The sequence below is a fragment of the Stegodyphus dumicola genome, chromosome 2, assembly GCF_044657685.1.
Source record: "Stegodyphus dumicola isolate Sdum_Otavi_A_Nest chromosome 2, ASM4465768v1".
Lineage (NCBI taxonomy): Eukaryota > Metazoa > Arthropoda > Arachnida > Araneae > Eresidae > Stegodyphus > Stegodyphus dumicola.
Window position 1 is genome coordinate 158,400,956 of NC_140769.1, and position 17,324 is coordinate 158,418,279.

The 17,324-nt window shown below is 32.4% G+C and overlaps 1 protein-coding gene across 1 annotated transcript in view; it reads right to left on the reverse strand.

The window, feature by feature from the left end:
• Positions 1–11,251: 11,251 nt before the first annotated feature.
• Positions 11,252–17,324, reverse strand: part of LOC118195909 (histone-lysine N-methyltransferase EHMT1-like) — a 115,657-nt gene continuing 109,584 nt past the window's right edge. Inside the window, exons 23-24 of the mRNA XM_035367249.2 lie at positions 16,951–17,126; positions 11,252–12,955 (exon numbers count right to left, since the gene is read on the reverse strand). Of these exons, the coding sequence (XP_035223140.1) occupies positions 12,775–12,955; positions 16,951–17,126 (357 nt within the window). The 3' untranslated portion in view covers positions 11,252–12,774. The remainder of the gene's footprint in view (positions 12,956–16,950; positions 17,127–17,324) is intronic.

Below are 17,324 nucleotides of genomic sequence, written 5' to 3' on the forward strand. Positions count from 1 at the left end.
CGCGAATTTGAAGGTTTTCGCAAATCGAAAACTAAAGGTGAAATTTTTCAGTTATTGGATTTTGTAAAGAAATGTGGAGAAGCGGTAATAAATGAAGATAATATAACAGAAGTTTTTCATTGCAACGACAATGCCCCAATCATCAATCAATTAACGGACGGTGAAATCTGTAGTATGGTTCTAGATCCAGAAAATACCGCTTCCGATAGTGAAGAAAGTGACAGAGAGGTTATTGAAAATGAAAAAATTTCAATTGAAAAGTTAGTCGGTATTCTCGACACAGCAATTACAGGACTTGAACAGTGAAACTTTAACTGAACAAGAAATTATGTCTGTTTATAGAATTAAAGAGAAAGTATTAGCACAAAAAACGAAGCCACTTACACGACGATTTACATTGAAAGAAATGTTTAATAAAGTAAACAAATAAATATGAAGCTTTTTTTTTTTTTTGTAAATTTTGATACCCCTTAGATCATAATTGCTCTTTATTTCATAAATTACGGTTTCATATTTTTAATTGTATAATTTCTGCATACCATTTTACCAGATTTAAATTGATGATCTATAATCCGGAAAAACCCCTAATCCAGAATCGCCAAAGTCCCGACGAGTTCGGATTATGGACTTTGTACTGTATATTCAAAAACGAACTTACTGCACTATTTACAGCTTACCGTCCCCCCTGAAAAAAACCTTATATTTAGCCTTTTTTTTTTTTTTTTTTTTTTTTTTTTTAAGGTTTAGTTCCTAGCAAATAAGGTAATATGGTGTTTCTGCAATTCTTCCCATCTATAATGTGAATAAGTCAGTTTCCCTTAGAATATCCTCCAGGAAGTCTTTGTTTTCTTAACTATAACCAATAATTAAGACTTCTGCAAATTTGCATTCAACTACAAAACAGAAATCTCCACTTTCAATTACTAATGTCTTTTAATGGCTTAAACAGCACCCATTACTAAATTTGACATTAGGATACTATTTAATATCATATAGCTCTCCAAATTTTACAAGTAAATGTACATAAATTTTATGCTAAACTTACTGTGTATTATATTGCATCACATATTTTTGGCAAATGGAAGTGTGTCCAAGGGACTAGACATATGGGGGGACTCGATCTCTGATACCTGCAGACATAAGCTTTTCTTGAACAACTGTATCCAGAAAGCAAGAAGTATATGAAAAATGATACATTACAAAGTCCATAATCCAGACTCGTCGGGACTTCGCCGATTCTGGATTAGGGGTTTTTCCGGATTATAGATCATCAATTTAAATCTGGCAAGATAGCAAGCAGAAATTATAAAATATAAAATCGTAATTTATGAAATAAAGAGCAATTATGATCTAAAGGAATCAAAATTTACAGAAAAAAAGCTAAATATTTATTTGTTTACTTTATTAAACATTTCTTTCAATGTAAGTTGTTTAAGTTGCTTCGTTTTTTGTGCTAATACTTTCTCTTTAATTCTATAAACAGACATAAGTTCTTTTCAGTTACAAAGTTCCACTGTTCAAGTCCTGTGATTGCTGTGTCGAGAATACTGACTAACTAGTCAATCAAAATTTTTTCGTTTTCAATAACCTTTCTGTCACTTTCTTCACTATCGGAAGCGCACATTAAACGTGCATGCGTAAAGCATACAAAAAAAAAAGGTTGTGGCTTTGAGGTCCAGATTATGGATCATTCCGGATAATGGACGTCGGGACAACGTACTTTGTACTGTATTATGAACATAATTTTTCAATGTTTATTATGAATGCAAGAAGTCTGATAAAACCAGTGCAGCCAATGTTAATTGCTATGGTATAAACTGTACGAATGAAAGACCTTGCCATCAGCTAGCTTAGATGGTGACAGCTGACATGTGAGCCACAATGCAGCAGACAACTCAGCAATAAATGCAGGAGAACAACTAAATGTTAGCAATCCATGTCGTGCAAAATCCTCCCCTCAACTACAGAGCACAGAAACTATCACTCCACTAGGTACCTTTGCTCATTCCATGTTACAAGGTATGAAGATTAGTAAAAACAAAGGAACACAAGTATAAGATCCTGAAAGCATGTGGAAAAGGCTGCCTCAACTAATGAATTTATGTACCAGTTGTTACATGCCAATAACATGGTATGGGCAAATCAACGCCCATGAGGGAATGAATCTCTCTTACCATCAGGATTCCGGTAAGTGGAGGTGGGCTACTGTTTCCTGAAAAGAATGAGATCCTTTGGTGCATTTTCACTGCCCCATATTGACAAATGTTCTAGGAACTTAGATCATGTGCACTCATTTATTTAGCCATAGTACCTGTTTTGAGGTCGCTGGTTAGACTCTATACTAAAGACAACTTTACAACAACAACAACAACCAATTTTATTTTGTGGACTGTATCATAACTAAAAATCTAAATCAAAAATGATAAATTCCCGACCTTCAGGACCAAAACATGTATGCTATGCTAGGAGTTCGAATCTTAACTAACTGAAATTGTGCAGAAACAATGCGCTATACATAACTTTGAAGTTGCGCAAAAACAATGCGCTGTACATAACTTATATTGCCGCGTAGGAGGCAACATACCGCCCCACATTGCAATATTTATGATATGCAAACTAAATCTATGCATACAATTCAATATCAAATGCTAACAATTCAGCTATTCAGTTTTTTTAAGCATTAAAAAGACTTAAAGTTATTAAATCATTTACAGAATGAAATAAACAATTCAGAAAATTCCATAAAGTTTTGCAAATTTTTTCAATAATTATGGTAAGTATATCAACATTTCAAACAGTAAAAAATATTGACATTTTTCATCCAAATTACCAAAATATAATACAGAACAATGTTTTATTAACAATAGAAATTAATCCTCGAAGTTATCCTCAAGAGGCAATAAACAAATTTTTGATATTGGCCTTTTAATTGGACCAAACTTTGTGTTAATGACTGCTACTCGAATCTTACCATTTTTACCAGGAATTGTCTGATCAATTCTTCCTAGTAACCATTTAAATGGAGGTAACTGATCATCTTTAATAATAACCATTGTATTTTTCTTTATATTGTCCTTTGAAAAATACCATTTCTTTCGTTGTTGCAAGTGATTAAGATAGTCAGTTATCCATCGTTTCCATATAATCTGTATCATTTTAGTTAACTTTAGCCATCTTGACAATCTGCTTTCTGACAAGTCCAAAATTTGAGGTTCAACAATTGAGTTTATGGATCTACCTATTGAAAAGTGACCTGGCGTCAAGGGTTTGTAATCTGAAGGTTCAGACGATAAAGGAGAAAGAGGTCTCGAATTTAGTATTCCTTCAATTTGATCAATTATGGTTAAAAATTCTTCATAGTTTATTTTAGCATCGGAAATAGTTCTTTAAAGATGAAATTTGAAAAACTTGATTCCGGCCTCCCAAATTCCACCAAAATTGGGGGCACAAGGAGGAATAAATTTCCAAGAGATTTTCAGATGCCAAATACTTACCCAAAACTTCATCAGGGACAGTAACTAAAGAAGCAAGTTTCTTTAACTCTTTGTGAGCTCCTACAAAGTTAGTTGTATTGTCACTAAACAGACGTGAGCTTTTAGCTCTACGCGAGAAAAATCGTTTTAAACATGCAATGAAGGCTTCAGATGTTAAGTCAAATACTATTTCTAAATGAATCGCCTTTGTAACTAAGCAAACAAATATTGCTATATAAACTTTATGTAAACTACCTTTCCTTTGATTTCTATATTTGATTAGAAAAGAGCCTGTGAAATCTATCCCTGTGTTATGAAAGGTTAGATTTGGATTTACACGCTCAGGAGGTAAATCGGCCATCAATTGGTCTGAAATGATAGGTTTATGACGAAAACAAATTACACATTCGTGAATTGTTTTTCTAGCTAAGTCCTTGCCACCAATGGACCAAAACCTTTCCCTAACAAAATGTAACAATGCTTGAGGACCAGCATGAAAATTTTTTAAATGATAATGAATAAATATTAGCTTGGTAAGCTTATGATATTTTGGCAATAAAATTTGATGTTTAGAGTCATAATTAACTGTGGCATGAGTTAAGCGACTGCCCACACGTAATATATCTTTTCCATCTAAAAATAGATTTAATGTTTTTACCTGACTTTTGATTACTCTCTGATCTTGAAGTGATTTAATCTCCTCTGCAAATTCTATTACCTGAACCATTTTTATCAAGTGCATTTCCGCATCTTGAAATTCAGTACTACTAATGGGGCCTGTTTTCTTCACTGGACCTTTCAGATTGGACAGAAACCTGAAAATAAGACTTAAAATTCTAATTAGTTTAACATAATTATTTGTTAATTCAAAAAAGGTATTCCAAAACAAGTTTAAATTGCGTTTCAAATTAACGTCTAAAGGTTTTTTAAGTTCATCCTGATAAGCAGGAGAATCTATGAGAGTCTTATCAAGTTCAAATAAAGAAGCATCACTAAGTTCGTTCTGTTCAGGACCATTCCACCACAAGGAAGATGTCAAAAGTTCATGAGGATAAGCACCACGAGAAATCAGATCTGCCGGATTATTTACTGATGATACGTGCTTCCAGCGTCGCGGCTCTACTAGTCTTTGGATTTTGGAGACTCTATTTGCAACAAAGGCCTTGAAAAGATGAGGTGAAGTTTTCAACCATGACAGTGCTATCCTTGAATCAGTGCACAGAATGATGTCATCTAAATGCATCTTCAATGAGTTGCTAACTTTCGAAATCAGATGAGCCAATAACAAGCATGCACAAAGTTCCAATCTTGGAATAGATAAAGTTTTCAATGGAGCCACATGAGATTTGCTGGCTAGTAGATGAGATGACGAGCCATTATCTTCATCGACACAAATCAAGTAGACAACTGAACCATAAGCGGCTTCCGAAGCATCTGCATATCCAATGAGTGAAATCTTGCTTGGATGATTGGAGAGGATGCAATGATTAATTTTGATGTTTTCAACAGCCTTTAAATTTGAAACTATCTGTTGCCATTCATGAGCAATAGTTGCGAAAAGTGGTTCATCCCAACTCAGTTTTTGAACTCATAATTTTTGTAAAAATATCTTGGCTTTGGTGATTACCGGACCAATCATTCCTAAAGGATCATAAAGTCTGGCAATTGTCGATAAAATGTCTCTTTTGGTATATGATGATTTCTCCTTGACTGAGACTTTAAAGCTGAATTCATCCTTCTGAGAATTCCATGTAATACCTAAAGCTTTAACCACATTATCACTTTTGGAGGAGAATGAAAGCTCAGAGCTTGTAGAAGGGCTATCCAACAGTTCAGGAGAATTAGAGTTCCATTTGTGCAAAGTCATTCCACAACTATGAAAAAGCTGTATAAGCTGATTTTTCAATTCCTTTGCTGAATCTAAGTTTGATGACCCAGAGATGACATCATCAACATAACAGTCTGACAAGACAGCTTTGGCAGCTTCAGGATATTTATGCATTTCGTCATATGCAACTTGCTTTATGCATCTAATGGCTAAAAATGGAGCACTTTTAGTACCATAAGTCACCGTTTTGAGTCTATATGTCACAGGTGAGTCGTTAAGGTTTCTCTTCTATAAGATCCAAAGTAAGTCTCTTCGGGATTCATCAACTAAAATTTGCCGGTACATTTTTTGTATATCCACAATAACCGCAACCTGATGTTTTCTAAATCTCACAAGAATATCAAAAGTATCTTCTTGGACTGCTCCCGCTAAAAGTAAATCATTCAAACTTAATCCATCTGAGCTTGGGGCACTAGCATTAAACACAACTCTTAATTTTGTACTTCACTTCTCTGGACTATATACTCCACGATGGGGAAGGTAATATTCAAGTTCCGATTTTGAATTATCATCGACCCTTTCCATATGGTCCAAATTTTCATATTTTGTTATGAAATCTTGATATAAATGTTGCAATGTAGCATTTTTGCTAAGAGGTTTAACTAATTGATTGAGTCTAATGTTGACTAAGTGCTTTGAATCTCCTAATTGTTCGTCTTTCATAGGCATTTTTATGATAAATCTGCCATCTTCATTTCGTCTGTGTCTTTAAAAGGTTGTTCACAGAATTCCTCTTAGCTAAGAATTGGCTTTTCTTCACCAATATTTTCCACTAACCAAAATTTTTCTACTAATCTATCAATATTATCAACATTACCAATAAGTCCACAATACTTCTGACAATTTTCAAAGGATGTTTTCAAAGAACCTGTAGCTATATAACCAAACACAGAATTTCTGAAAATGAGCGATTTTGTAAAAGATTTAAATTGGTCATTAATAAAAATGTCATAAAATATTTCTGCTCCTAAAAGCAGACCTATACTAGATGGAGTTGCAAATTCTGGATCAGCCAAACTTGATGTATCAGGAATATCTATATTTTCAATATTTAATTTTGTAGAAGGTACTAAATCTGTGATTTTATTTACAACTAAAAAATTTAATAAAGCAGAGAACAAATTATTTCCATTAAAAATAGAAGCAAAAGTACAAAATTTAATGTTTGAAATTTGCCCATTTAAACTAGAAACAAGAATATTTATTCTTTCCTTTTTTTAAATTTGCAAGTTCACAGAATTCATTTGTAGCAAAATTTGACATTGATCCTGAATCCAGAACAGCTCTTGCTTTAACGAATTGGCCATAAATATTTCTAACCCAAACAATCGCAGTTGAAAGGAGAACGGTTTTATTTTTCGAAAAAAGACACACCGATAAGGCTTTTTCTGTTGATTTATTGCTATTCAAAACAGCCTCATTTTTGTGGTTCTCTGGGGAGGGCGTAGTTTCACTTTGCTTTCCCCCACTTGTTGCAGACGACATGGAAGCTCCATTCCGATGAAGAAGTGAATTATGTTTTGATTTGCAAACCGAACAAAAGTGTCTACACTGACAGGAAGCTACTTTATGATTTGATCGCAAACAATTAATGCACAAAGAAATAATCAATTTAATCATTTCATATCGTTCCATAGGATTTAATGCTAGAAATGTTTCACATTTAAAAACTGCGTGATTATCTTTGCAAACTGGGACACATAAATTTATTATTATTATTCGTTTTTGTCACACTAACAATCGAACTTTATTTGGAGGAATGTTTTGTTTCGTTTTTGCAAATACAGTTTTGTTTTGCATATTTTCTAACATCTGGCATCGATTTTGAAGAGATGTCATGAAAGAATCCCATTCACATAAATCATTACTATGTAATGACATTTCAAATTGCTTACACGATTCTTTATCTATTTTATTAAGAATATTATTAATCAGCAAAGCTTTGCTTAATTTATCCATATTTAATTCCATAAATTTTAATGCTCCTTAATGTTTCTGAACTTTATCAATTAATGATTGTAAATCTTTAGGATTTTCATGAACTATTTTTTCAATAGAAAGTAATTCATTGATATGAGAATTTACAACCAGTCTCTTATTAACATATCTTTCCTCAAGTGCCTTAAATTAGGAAGAAAATGTATCATCTATTGTTTGTATCTGCTTTGCATTACCAATTAAACAAGATTGTAAATAAAACAATTTCTGAGAACCTGTTAATTGTCTATTAGATGAAATTAAAGCTACAAATTGGTTTTTAAATAAATTCCAGTCTTCAAAATTGCCAGAAAATTTAGGTAATGTTATTTCAGGCAATTTATAATTCAATGAATTACTTCTTGTTCCTGGGATACTATTATTTGCATACTCATTATTTGCATTCTTACTACATAATGAAGTATAAAGACATTTCAGGCTTACCTGAACATTGGTAATATCCATATCGATTTCTTCAAAAGTAGCTTTGATGTCTGATATTTCTTCATCCTTGCACACTTTGTAATAATCCAAGCGAAGTTCATCAATTTGTTTATTTAATTTGTGCACTTTTTCTTGTAATACTTCTATTTGTTCGAAACCAAAATCATCACTTTTTCCACTGACAGACAACTTTAATTTCGTTATTTGTGCTCTAATACCACCACGTTTTCTGTTCAACGTAGTTATGTCTTCATTAGCCATTTTTTTTTTCTTAATTAGCTGTGGTTCGACGATGACCAATGTTTTGAGGTTGCTGGTTAGACTCTACACTAAAGACAACTTTACAACAACAACAACAACAACAACAACCAATTTTATTTTGTGGACTGTATCATAACTAAAAATCTAAATCGAAAATGATAAATTCCCGACCATTCGGGACCAAAACATGTATGCTACGGTAAGAGTTCGAATCTTAACTAACTGAAATTGGGCAGAAACTATGCGCTATACATAACTTTGAAGTTGCGCAGAAACAATGCGCTGTACATAACTTATATTGCCGCATAGGAGGCAACAGTACCCTTCATAAAATCTTTACTTACTAGTACATGTTGAAGCAAGGCCATCACTTAAACATTCCTAAAGATTGCTGGGTCTTGCTAACTGCCTAGCCCTACCCCAATTTTGATGGAGAACACCTCAAGAGGTGGTTTATAGTGTCTTCCCCTATTACCAACCCCTTGACAGAGCTTCTGCATCAACATGTAATTTGCATGTCCCCTTGCCATACAGACACTATAAACTTACAAATATCCATGCCTTCTCTGGGATTAAAACATGAGCCCAATGGTATGGCTATCAGCATCATTAACAACTATACATCATGGGCAGTATCATGTACCTACAACAAGACAATGAATGTAACAATACATTGCTCCCAAATTTTTGCCAAACAGTTTGAGAAACATTCCATTGAATATGGGTGTTTGCTTGACCTCCGAGTTGATTTGTTCTTGATCCCATTAAACACACCTGTGATATTACCTAAAGAGATGTATATGCAGCAGACTGCTTCATCTAATTTTGATCTACCATAACAGACTGTACAGTACACTTACTGCCAATACTGCCATCATTTTATGGAGTCACTGGCAGGTTACACATCCCCCATCATGAGAATAAAGATGTTGCTATACTTAGCAAGTATTATAATAACTCATCTGCATATCAAGATAAAGATTACACTTTATATTTACAGATTTCTTTAATCTAAATGACTTAAACTGTTCCATAAAATTCTCTATCTCATTTTCCTAAACACACTAATTTTAAGTACATCACTACAATCAATATTTAAAGTTTGATATTTTTCAAACATCCTATGTAAAAATAAACGTGTTATGACTAGAAAACTTGGAAATAAATCATAAGGATGGTATATGTAGTCTTTTCATTCCATTTAGAAATATTTTTGATAAATACCTTTCATTAATATCTCGATTTCCTGTTTTACATTCCTGTTACACATTTTTGGCTTTTACAATTACATAATAAAGTTTCCTTTCCTTTCAAATATAATCACTGGTATCTAAGAAAATAAATAAATAAAAGAAATAATCACAATATTTAATTTATTCATAAAAAGTATGATAAAACTTTCAATTACAGTAAGGTGCTCCTTTCATAAATAATTCATTGTCATCATAATGAAAATAATAAATGGATATGGAATAATTTTAACAGCATATGAAAAATTTCAGTCTGACACAAAAAAATAGCAAAGAAAAATACATATATAAAAAACTATTAAACATATAAGAAAGGAGGAAAATTCAATCTTTTTCAGCTATTTATTAAGTTTAAAAATTATATAATTACTGCCAAATTACCACTAAACCTATATTTTAAAAATATGAACCTAAAAAATAGTATGCAATTCTTTAATCAGTATGTAGAGTGTATTTTAAATTTTAATATTCAAATCTACTTACATAATTTAAAATATATTTTAGAGCCATTTCATTCACTCAAATATCATATCTACATAAAATCAAGTATAAAGTACACTAATAATACATTTTCCAGTATAGCAGGTAGTATAACAATATTTATCCATGATAGTCCAGAATTTCTTCATAACCATGAAGTTAAGACATAGATAGTGGAAATCCTACCACTAATCTAAGGTCAACACATCACAATATTTTTCTTTTACCGGCCCCTTGTCCACTCCCTTGTTACAATGGGAAGCAACTGTTGTCAGTACTCTAGACAATAATTTTAGTATTTTTTTTTTTTTTTTTTTTTTTAATTTAAAAAGATACAATTGTTTGTTGTGCTGCTATTGGAAGTTCAGAAAGAACTATGTATCAAAAATAAGGATTTACGCTAACACAAACATGCTGATTTTAAACATAAAATAATTTATACTTTCCTTTCCAATCTCATTACTTCTGCTTTCTTTCATGTTAGAATTCCCTAAGCACAAACATTTTTGTATTGAGAATGTCTATATTTTATACTGGAGTTAAGATAATGCTGAATATAATTAATGTGACGTTATTTAAATGTCATTTCTTAACTTTTCAATGAATAATCATACATAAAATAATATCCTATACCACGGTTGAATTATGATTATTTGAACAGTATGTTCCAAAAGTTAAAATATATTATTTTTAAGCTATATGTTAAGCACTAGTTGATGATCATCATAAAATAAGTATTAAATATGTTTTGAGAACAATAATGTGGATGAGATATTATGATGAATAAAGAATAGGAAAGAAAATAAATAAGAGACTATAAGTGTAAAAGAATAAGAGCCTATGTACATCTGAAATTTACTGCTTTCATAGAATTTAATTTTTTGAATTTCTGACGATATTCTCATATTCAATTACAAATCAGTACTGTCCATCAGTACTCACAGAATAATTTATTGTGCTTTTCCCAAATTAAGAATAGAAAATAATTTAAGAATAGTTATTTTTGTTACACTGTATAATTTATATTATATATTACTGTTATATATGGATACAGTTTTGATTTTACCGCTTTCATTTAAATTATCCAACCATATTTAAGAAGCAGAAGAACTAACTGCTTTGAAATTACATCCCCATGCATATCACTGCTATTTAACCTTCAAGGATTACTGAAGTAAAATATCATACTAAAGGATGGCTTTCCCATTTGTTACACATGAAAACTACCATTAGATTTTAATCAATCAGATTTTGGATTGGATACATATTGGAACAGACGGAGTCAGGATACAAAACAAGAAGGTCAGTATGGAATTCTAATCAAGAAAAATACCACTTATTCATGCTATCGTGGGAAACTTTTAAAATTTCAGGACCAAACCTGTAATGCTTAGAGGGTTAAAGGCATTTATTATGAGTTACTTTATGTTTATTGCAAATCATTAGCATTCCTAAAATTTAATTGTGATAAGTTTAAATTTTTTTTTTTTTTTTTTTTTTTTTTTAAGTTTATTTACAAAGCAATGTTTTCATTAGCATGTTAACACTGTGAAAAACATACAAAGTTACATGTAAGCATTGAATAGGCTGATAAAATGACCAGGACACGAAAACTAGTCAGAGAAGAGGCTTCAACCAATTGTACAGTGAGAGATGTTTGCATCCACTCCTTCCACTACCATTAAACCCTTTCATATAAAATACATCTGAAAATGACCAGTATTTCTGAGAACATCAATAAACATAAGCACTGAACATAACTAATTTCGCAGAAGGCCAAAATCATCTGCAATCATGAGTACTTGTGTTTAGGATGAGTTATTACACATTTAAATTGAAATTTTAAAAAAGTCTGCTCTAGAATCTACCACCCCCCAAATCCCCTTCTGTTGCTTTGTTAACCTAAATAACCATTTTAATTCAAATGCTGAGAATTTCACATACAAAACTCTTGTGAAGAGATTGGATACAATAGGAGATTAGAGCCCATGCCTAGATCTTTTACTTATTGATTATTCCAAATGCAGATATTAAAAGAAGGATTTATAAAGTAAATCCATATTACATTAACTGATATTATTTGCTGCATGGAGGTAATGAAATTAACAACATAAAAGAAGGGAAAAAATTCATTTTATGGACATAATTTGCAGCATGTAATATAGGTTCTTGCATTTTCCACAGATCAATATTATTAACTCAAGTACATAGAAAATGCATCAAACTTGTTTACAAAATTATATTCAGATACAAAACAAAAATAAAAATTTCATTTAAAATTCATCAAAGAGATCATAGATTTTACAGTTTACCTTATGCATATTGTGAGTTATAATCTTGCTACTTAAGATATCTTTAGATAGTATATCAAAGTTCCACAAGGTCGAAAGTCGAATTAAATATCCATTTAATTCCCCGTCCCCATCTTAAAAATCATCTTTTTGTGAATCTTCAATCTGATTTTTCTTTTCCTTAATTAATCAGACCAGTGCATTTTAAAGATGATTTTCATATTGGTCTGTCAGCCATAACACTCTGTCTTGACAAAGTGGAAAATACCAGGCAGATAAAAGATCAGTTCTAATGCAAAAACAATAACAACAGTTTAACATCTAGATCAACATATAGCAAAATGACATATGTTCTGCTAAACGGTGTTAGGAATCACTGATCAAGACTATGAAAATTGTAATACTCATACAAAACAGCAAGGTAATTTGATTTCAGATTTATATATGTTTATACAAGCTTCTGCTTTCTAAGATTCAGCCAATAACCTATTAAAATTCCAGACCATCATAAAGATTCAAACACTTTATGTACATCTAGCCAAGAATAAAACTCATTCTTCACATTTGGTACAAAATCTGATCCACATTTAATCCCAGCTACAAATAGTTTTACACAATATGATAGAAATGTTCTTTAATGAAAAGTAAATAACATTTTATGATATAACATGGCGTTAATGCATGAACAATGATTCAAACCAATTACAGTTTTACAAAGGTTGTACAGGAGGCTGCTGAACACTTTCTTCCATTTGTTCTTCTTTCAGTCTTCTATAATAGTTAGCTAAAGTGTCATGAATAGTCTCTTTGGAGTATTTGCATTTGGGAGTACCACAGTCACACGTAAAAGATTTGTACTTAATGGCCCAAAATTTTTCACCATAATCAAAACTGGAAGAAAAATTTAAAATAAATAAATAAATAACAAAAAAGGTCAACATATTGGGTAAAAAACTAATTTCATATATACAGAAACTTTAAATTATTTATCTGATCATTAGAAAGTATTTAAAAAATTCCCCAGTCTTGTTATATCACAGATATTTAAACTGGTCATTCAATTACTAAAAATTACGCGCATTTAAAAAGCTTATATAAGCGGCATGAAAACCCCTCAACTCGTTAGTTATTTAGTTAGTTGTTGTTTTTAAGAGTTTGTTTAGAGAACTGATCTTGTTGACTGTAGCGAATTCGCGGATTAGCTTTCTCTAGCCATTCTGAATTAAGATCTGTTGAATGTTTGAGTAGTTAAAAGATAACTACTGTGAGATATTGTAATTCTGTATGAATATCTGAGGAAATTTAGGCATTTTGTTTTATTTGCTAACATAATAAATTTTGTTCATTTTTCATCGGACTTGTGCATTCAATTCATAACGACCCCATACATATGCAACAATACATTTTATACAAGAAAGAAATTAATTCAAAAGCAGAAAAAGGATACAAATGCACAGAAATGTAATGCTAAAAACAATATCCTATATCATAAACATGACAATCAACATTAGCTAGTAACTCAATAATATAGCTGTATAATATTTTAATTAAATGGTGCTGGTGTGGTGTGGTGTGGTGTATTTAATTATGGCAAAGCACACTAGGGCTATCTGCCTAAGGGGAGGGTAGCCTTCGTGGAGGACTTTCTACGGGAAACTGGCTCGTATACACGTTACACATGGGGAAAACCACGAAAACACCCATGCAGCCAGCCCGTTCGTGGGATTCGAACCTCGGACCGAACTACCACTGTTCAGCGATTTTACCGCTCGGCCGCTGTTGGGCACTTTAATTAAATGAATATCTTTTCAATTAAGAATCACTGAGCTTCAAATCATTCTAATGTTACAGAAAAATGTACATACGTTTTATTGCAAATTTATACACACACACATATATATGTCATATTTTGGCCATCGAGACTTTTGAAGAATCACAAAATCACTTCATATTCCAAATATATCAAATATATCTTTATTACTTGTTGCACTTCACAATGGGAGTCAATTTGCACCCCACAATTTTCATGATGGAGCATTACATTTCTAACCAAAGCAGACAAAGCAAAAGCCGTCCTTCAGCTAGCAAGCACAAGCAGAGAAAGGGAGTAGGATTGCCACAATATTTATAGTAAAATATTTCATTAATCTGATTGGCTAAAATTTATAGGCAATGCAGTATTTTGAAGATGACATAATCTGGAATACTTTTTAGATATGACGCAGTTTAGAGAAAGTTATTATTAGAGACAAATTAAAAATGAGCAATTAAGATGCATTTTAAATTATAATTTTGATTTAAACTTATTAAACTTATTAATTTTGATTTAAACTTATTAAAAAATTTTGATTTAAACTTTTTTACCTTACATATATATATATATATATATATATATATATATATATATATATATATATACACAAAGATGAATGCCAAACTTTGGTGAACTATATTCTTATACAAAGATCCTTGTAAATTTCCTTATTTGCATGCAGAATACTTTTTCAGCCTGTTCTAGAGATTAAAAAAAAAAAAAAAATACTGATAAGAAACTATTATTTGTGCACTGAATTATTTAATTTCTCCATCCAAGCAATAATCACATGCAAGTTTGAACAGACTTCTATATTTCCAGTGATAATTACTTTACAGAGTTTACTTTTATTTCAGATATGAAACCATAATATGCCTTGCTCTTTTTCCTGTACTTTTCCTATTTCAATTTTGAAGTCACTTCGTGGCTTATTGGAATTGAATTAACAGGTTAGCATATTAAACACATGTCAAACATTTTCTGTTGTATATAATTGATAAGCAACAGTCTCTCTTCATGCCCCTGCAGTTCCCAAGGACAGTCAATCCAATGTTTCTTCATTTATGATTTCAATATTCTTTCAGAAGTAATTTCAGAAATTTTCACTTGGCTATTTTCTGTCATAGATTCCATAGAATTGAGAATACATTTCTTCAATAGTAACATCCAAACTGCAATCTGACACGACATCATCAAGGTAAAACTCTCTTATGTCTAAATACAGTCATCCATCTGCCTTTTTGATGGTTGTATAGGAAGATGTATCACCTTAGATATCACCACAGTCGGCAATTTAGTGTTCATATATAATCGTCAGCCATCTTTTTTTGCCAAGAACTCAATTACTGAATACTGCTCAATATTTACATTGACTGACAGCTAACAACCTATTAAATATCAAATTATAATACTTACATTGAGTGCTTTTCTTTTACTACTTCAAAGGGTAATGTAATAATTTCACCCTGTTTCATTAACCCATAAGTATTACATGACTGGAAATACACTTATGTCCATAAATTAAGGATAATGCAAAATCAGGCAAAGGAAGAATTAGAAGCAAAACAAATTTGACTTATTTGTAAAGCTTATTTATTAAACAAAAGGTAAAGAGCAAAAAAAGATGCTATATGTTTGATATTATTAAAAACATTAGCGATTTTTTCTCCCTGGAGCAAATTACAAAAAAAAAAAAAAAAACCTATTTACAAAAAATCAATATTACATGGTTGGTATGATTGTTAATACATTGTATGTCTCCCAGACGATGCAATACAGTCCATACAACGCCTAGGCATGCTGAGTATCAAATTATCGATCTGATCTTGGGAGATATTATACCACTCAGAAAGCAATGCTTTCCGAAGTTCCGGTAGACATGTAGGAGGAGGTTGACGGGCTGCAACTCGTCAGCCAAGCATGTCCCACACGTGCTCTACTGGATTCAAGTCCGGTGAGAATGCTGGCCAGTCCATACGGGCGATATCCTCCGATTGAAGGCATTCGCTTACAATGTTTGCATGGTGATGACGGGCGTCGTCATCCATAAACACAATTTGTGCGCCAAAAAAACATACGTGTTGTTCCAGAATGACGTACCGGTAGATTTGGCTTGTCATGGTTCCAATTTGAACATGCAGGTCATTTCTAAAACCCAGAATAATTCCATCCCAAACGAGCACTCCTGCACCACCGTAATGGTGTCATTCAATGATGTTTTCGTGGTGGTAGTGGGTACCTGCAGCTCTCCATATGAAAGTCCGTTGATAATTAGACTGCAAGCTAAACCTGGACTCATCGGAAAACATCACACAAGCTCAGTGTTGCGGTGTCCACAATGCATGCTCTCTACTCCAGGCTAACCACAGGCGACAGTGAGTTGCGGTAAGTGGAACGCATCTGACAGGTCTACAAGCATTTAGACCAATCTGCCCTAAGCGTCTGTACACGGTCTGCCTTGAAATTGTCATACCAGTGGCTGAAGAGAGCTGACGAGACAGGTCTGAGGCTGTGCTCCGCCTGTTTCTTTTGGCAATAACTGCCAAAAACCGGTCCTCATTCGGCGTTGTAACTCTGGGGCGACCTGTGCTGTAACGTCTACTCACATTACCATCATCTTGGAATCGTCGCCAAAGCCTGGAGATGACACTCTGGGCAATTCCAAGTTCGTCTGATACTTGCAGTTGGGTACGCACACAGTCAAGATGGCCGATAATTCTACCACGTAAAAAATCATCCAATTGCATCCTTTGTGTCACAACTATCCGGTTATTGCACTGAAATGCTTATAAAGCGCCTGTGAACAATTTTACTTCTTTGCCTGTATTCCTTATATATCACTCTTTTACACTCTCGTATTGTGACGTACCATCGGTGTCATCTGGTTACTTCCTGAAATTTGCATATGATTCTTGAAGATGTGTGTAGTGATTTTACAGGTGATATATTTATTTTAGAGTTCAATTTCTGCGTGACTCAATTATCCTTAATTTATGGACATAAGTGTATTTTAGAAGGGGGGGGGAAATATAATGCATGAAAAATGACAAATATAATAACACAGAATAATTACCCAAGCTCTTCATACTGCTTAATTTCTCGAGAGCTAAAGAATGCAATACGAGGAAAGTTGAGGTCTTGGTGATCAACATAAATCTTCACAGGAACTAGGTTAGGATCACAAAGATGATTTATAAAACGACTAATGTTACCATAATATCTGGCATCTAGGCAATAAGTTTCACCATCCTAAAGAAAAGAAGATAAAATATGAAACTTACCAGAGAAGAGCAGCATTCAAGCACAGTTGAAAGAGAACAAAAATCTAAGACAGAATTAAATGTTTAATTTAAATTTATGTAACAAAATATGTGAAAAAGAAATATATATTAATTTTTAGTATTCACTTGCTTATGATGGTCAGGAAAATCTTCTCATGTATTATTA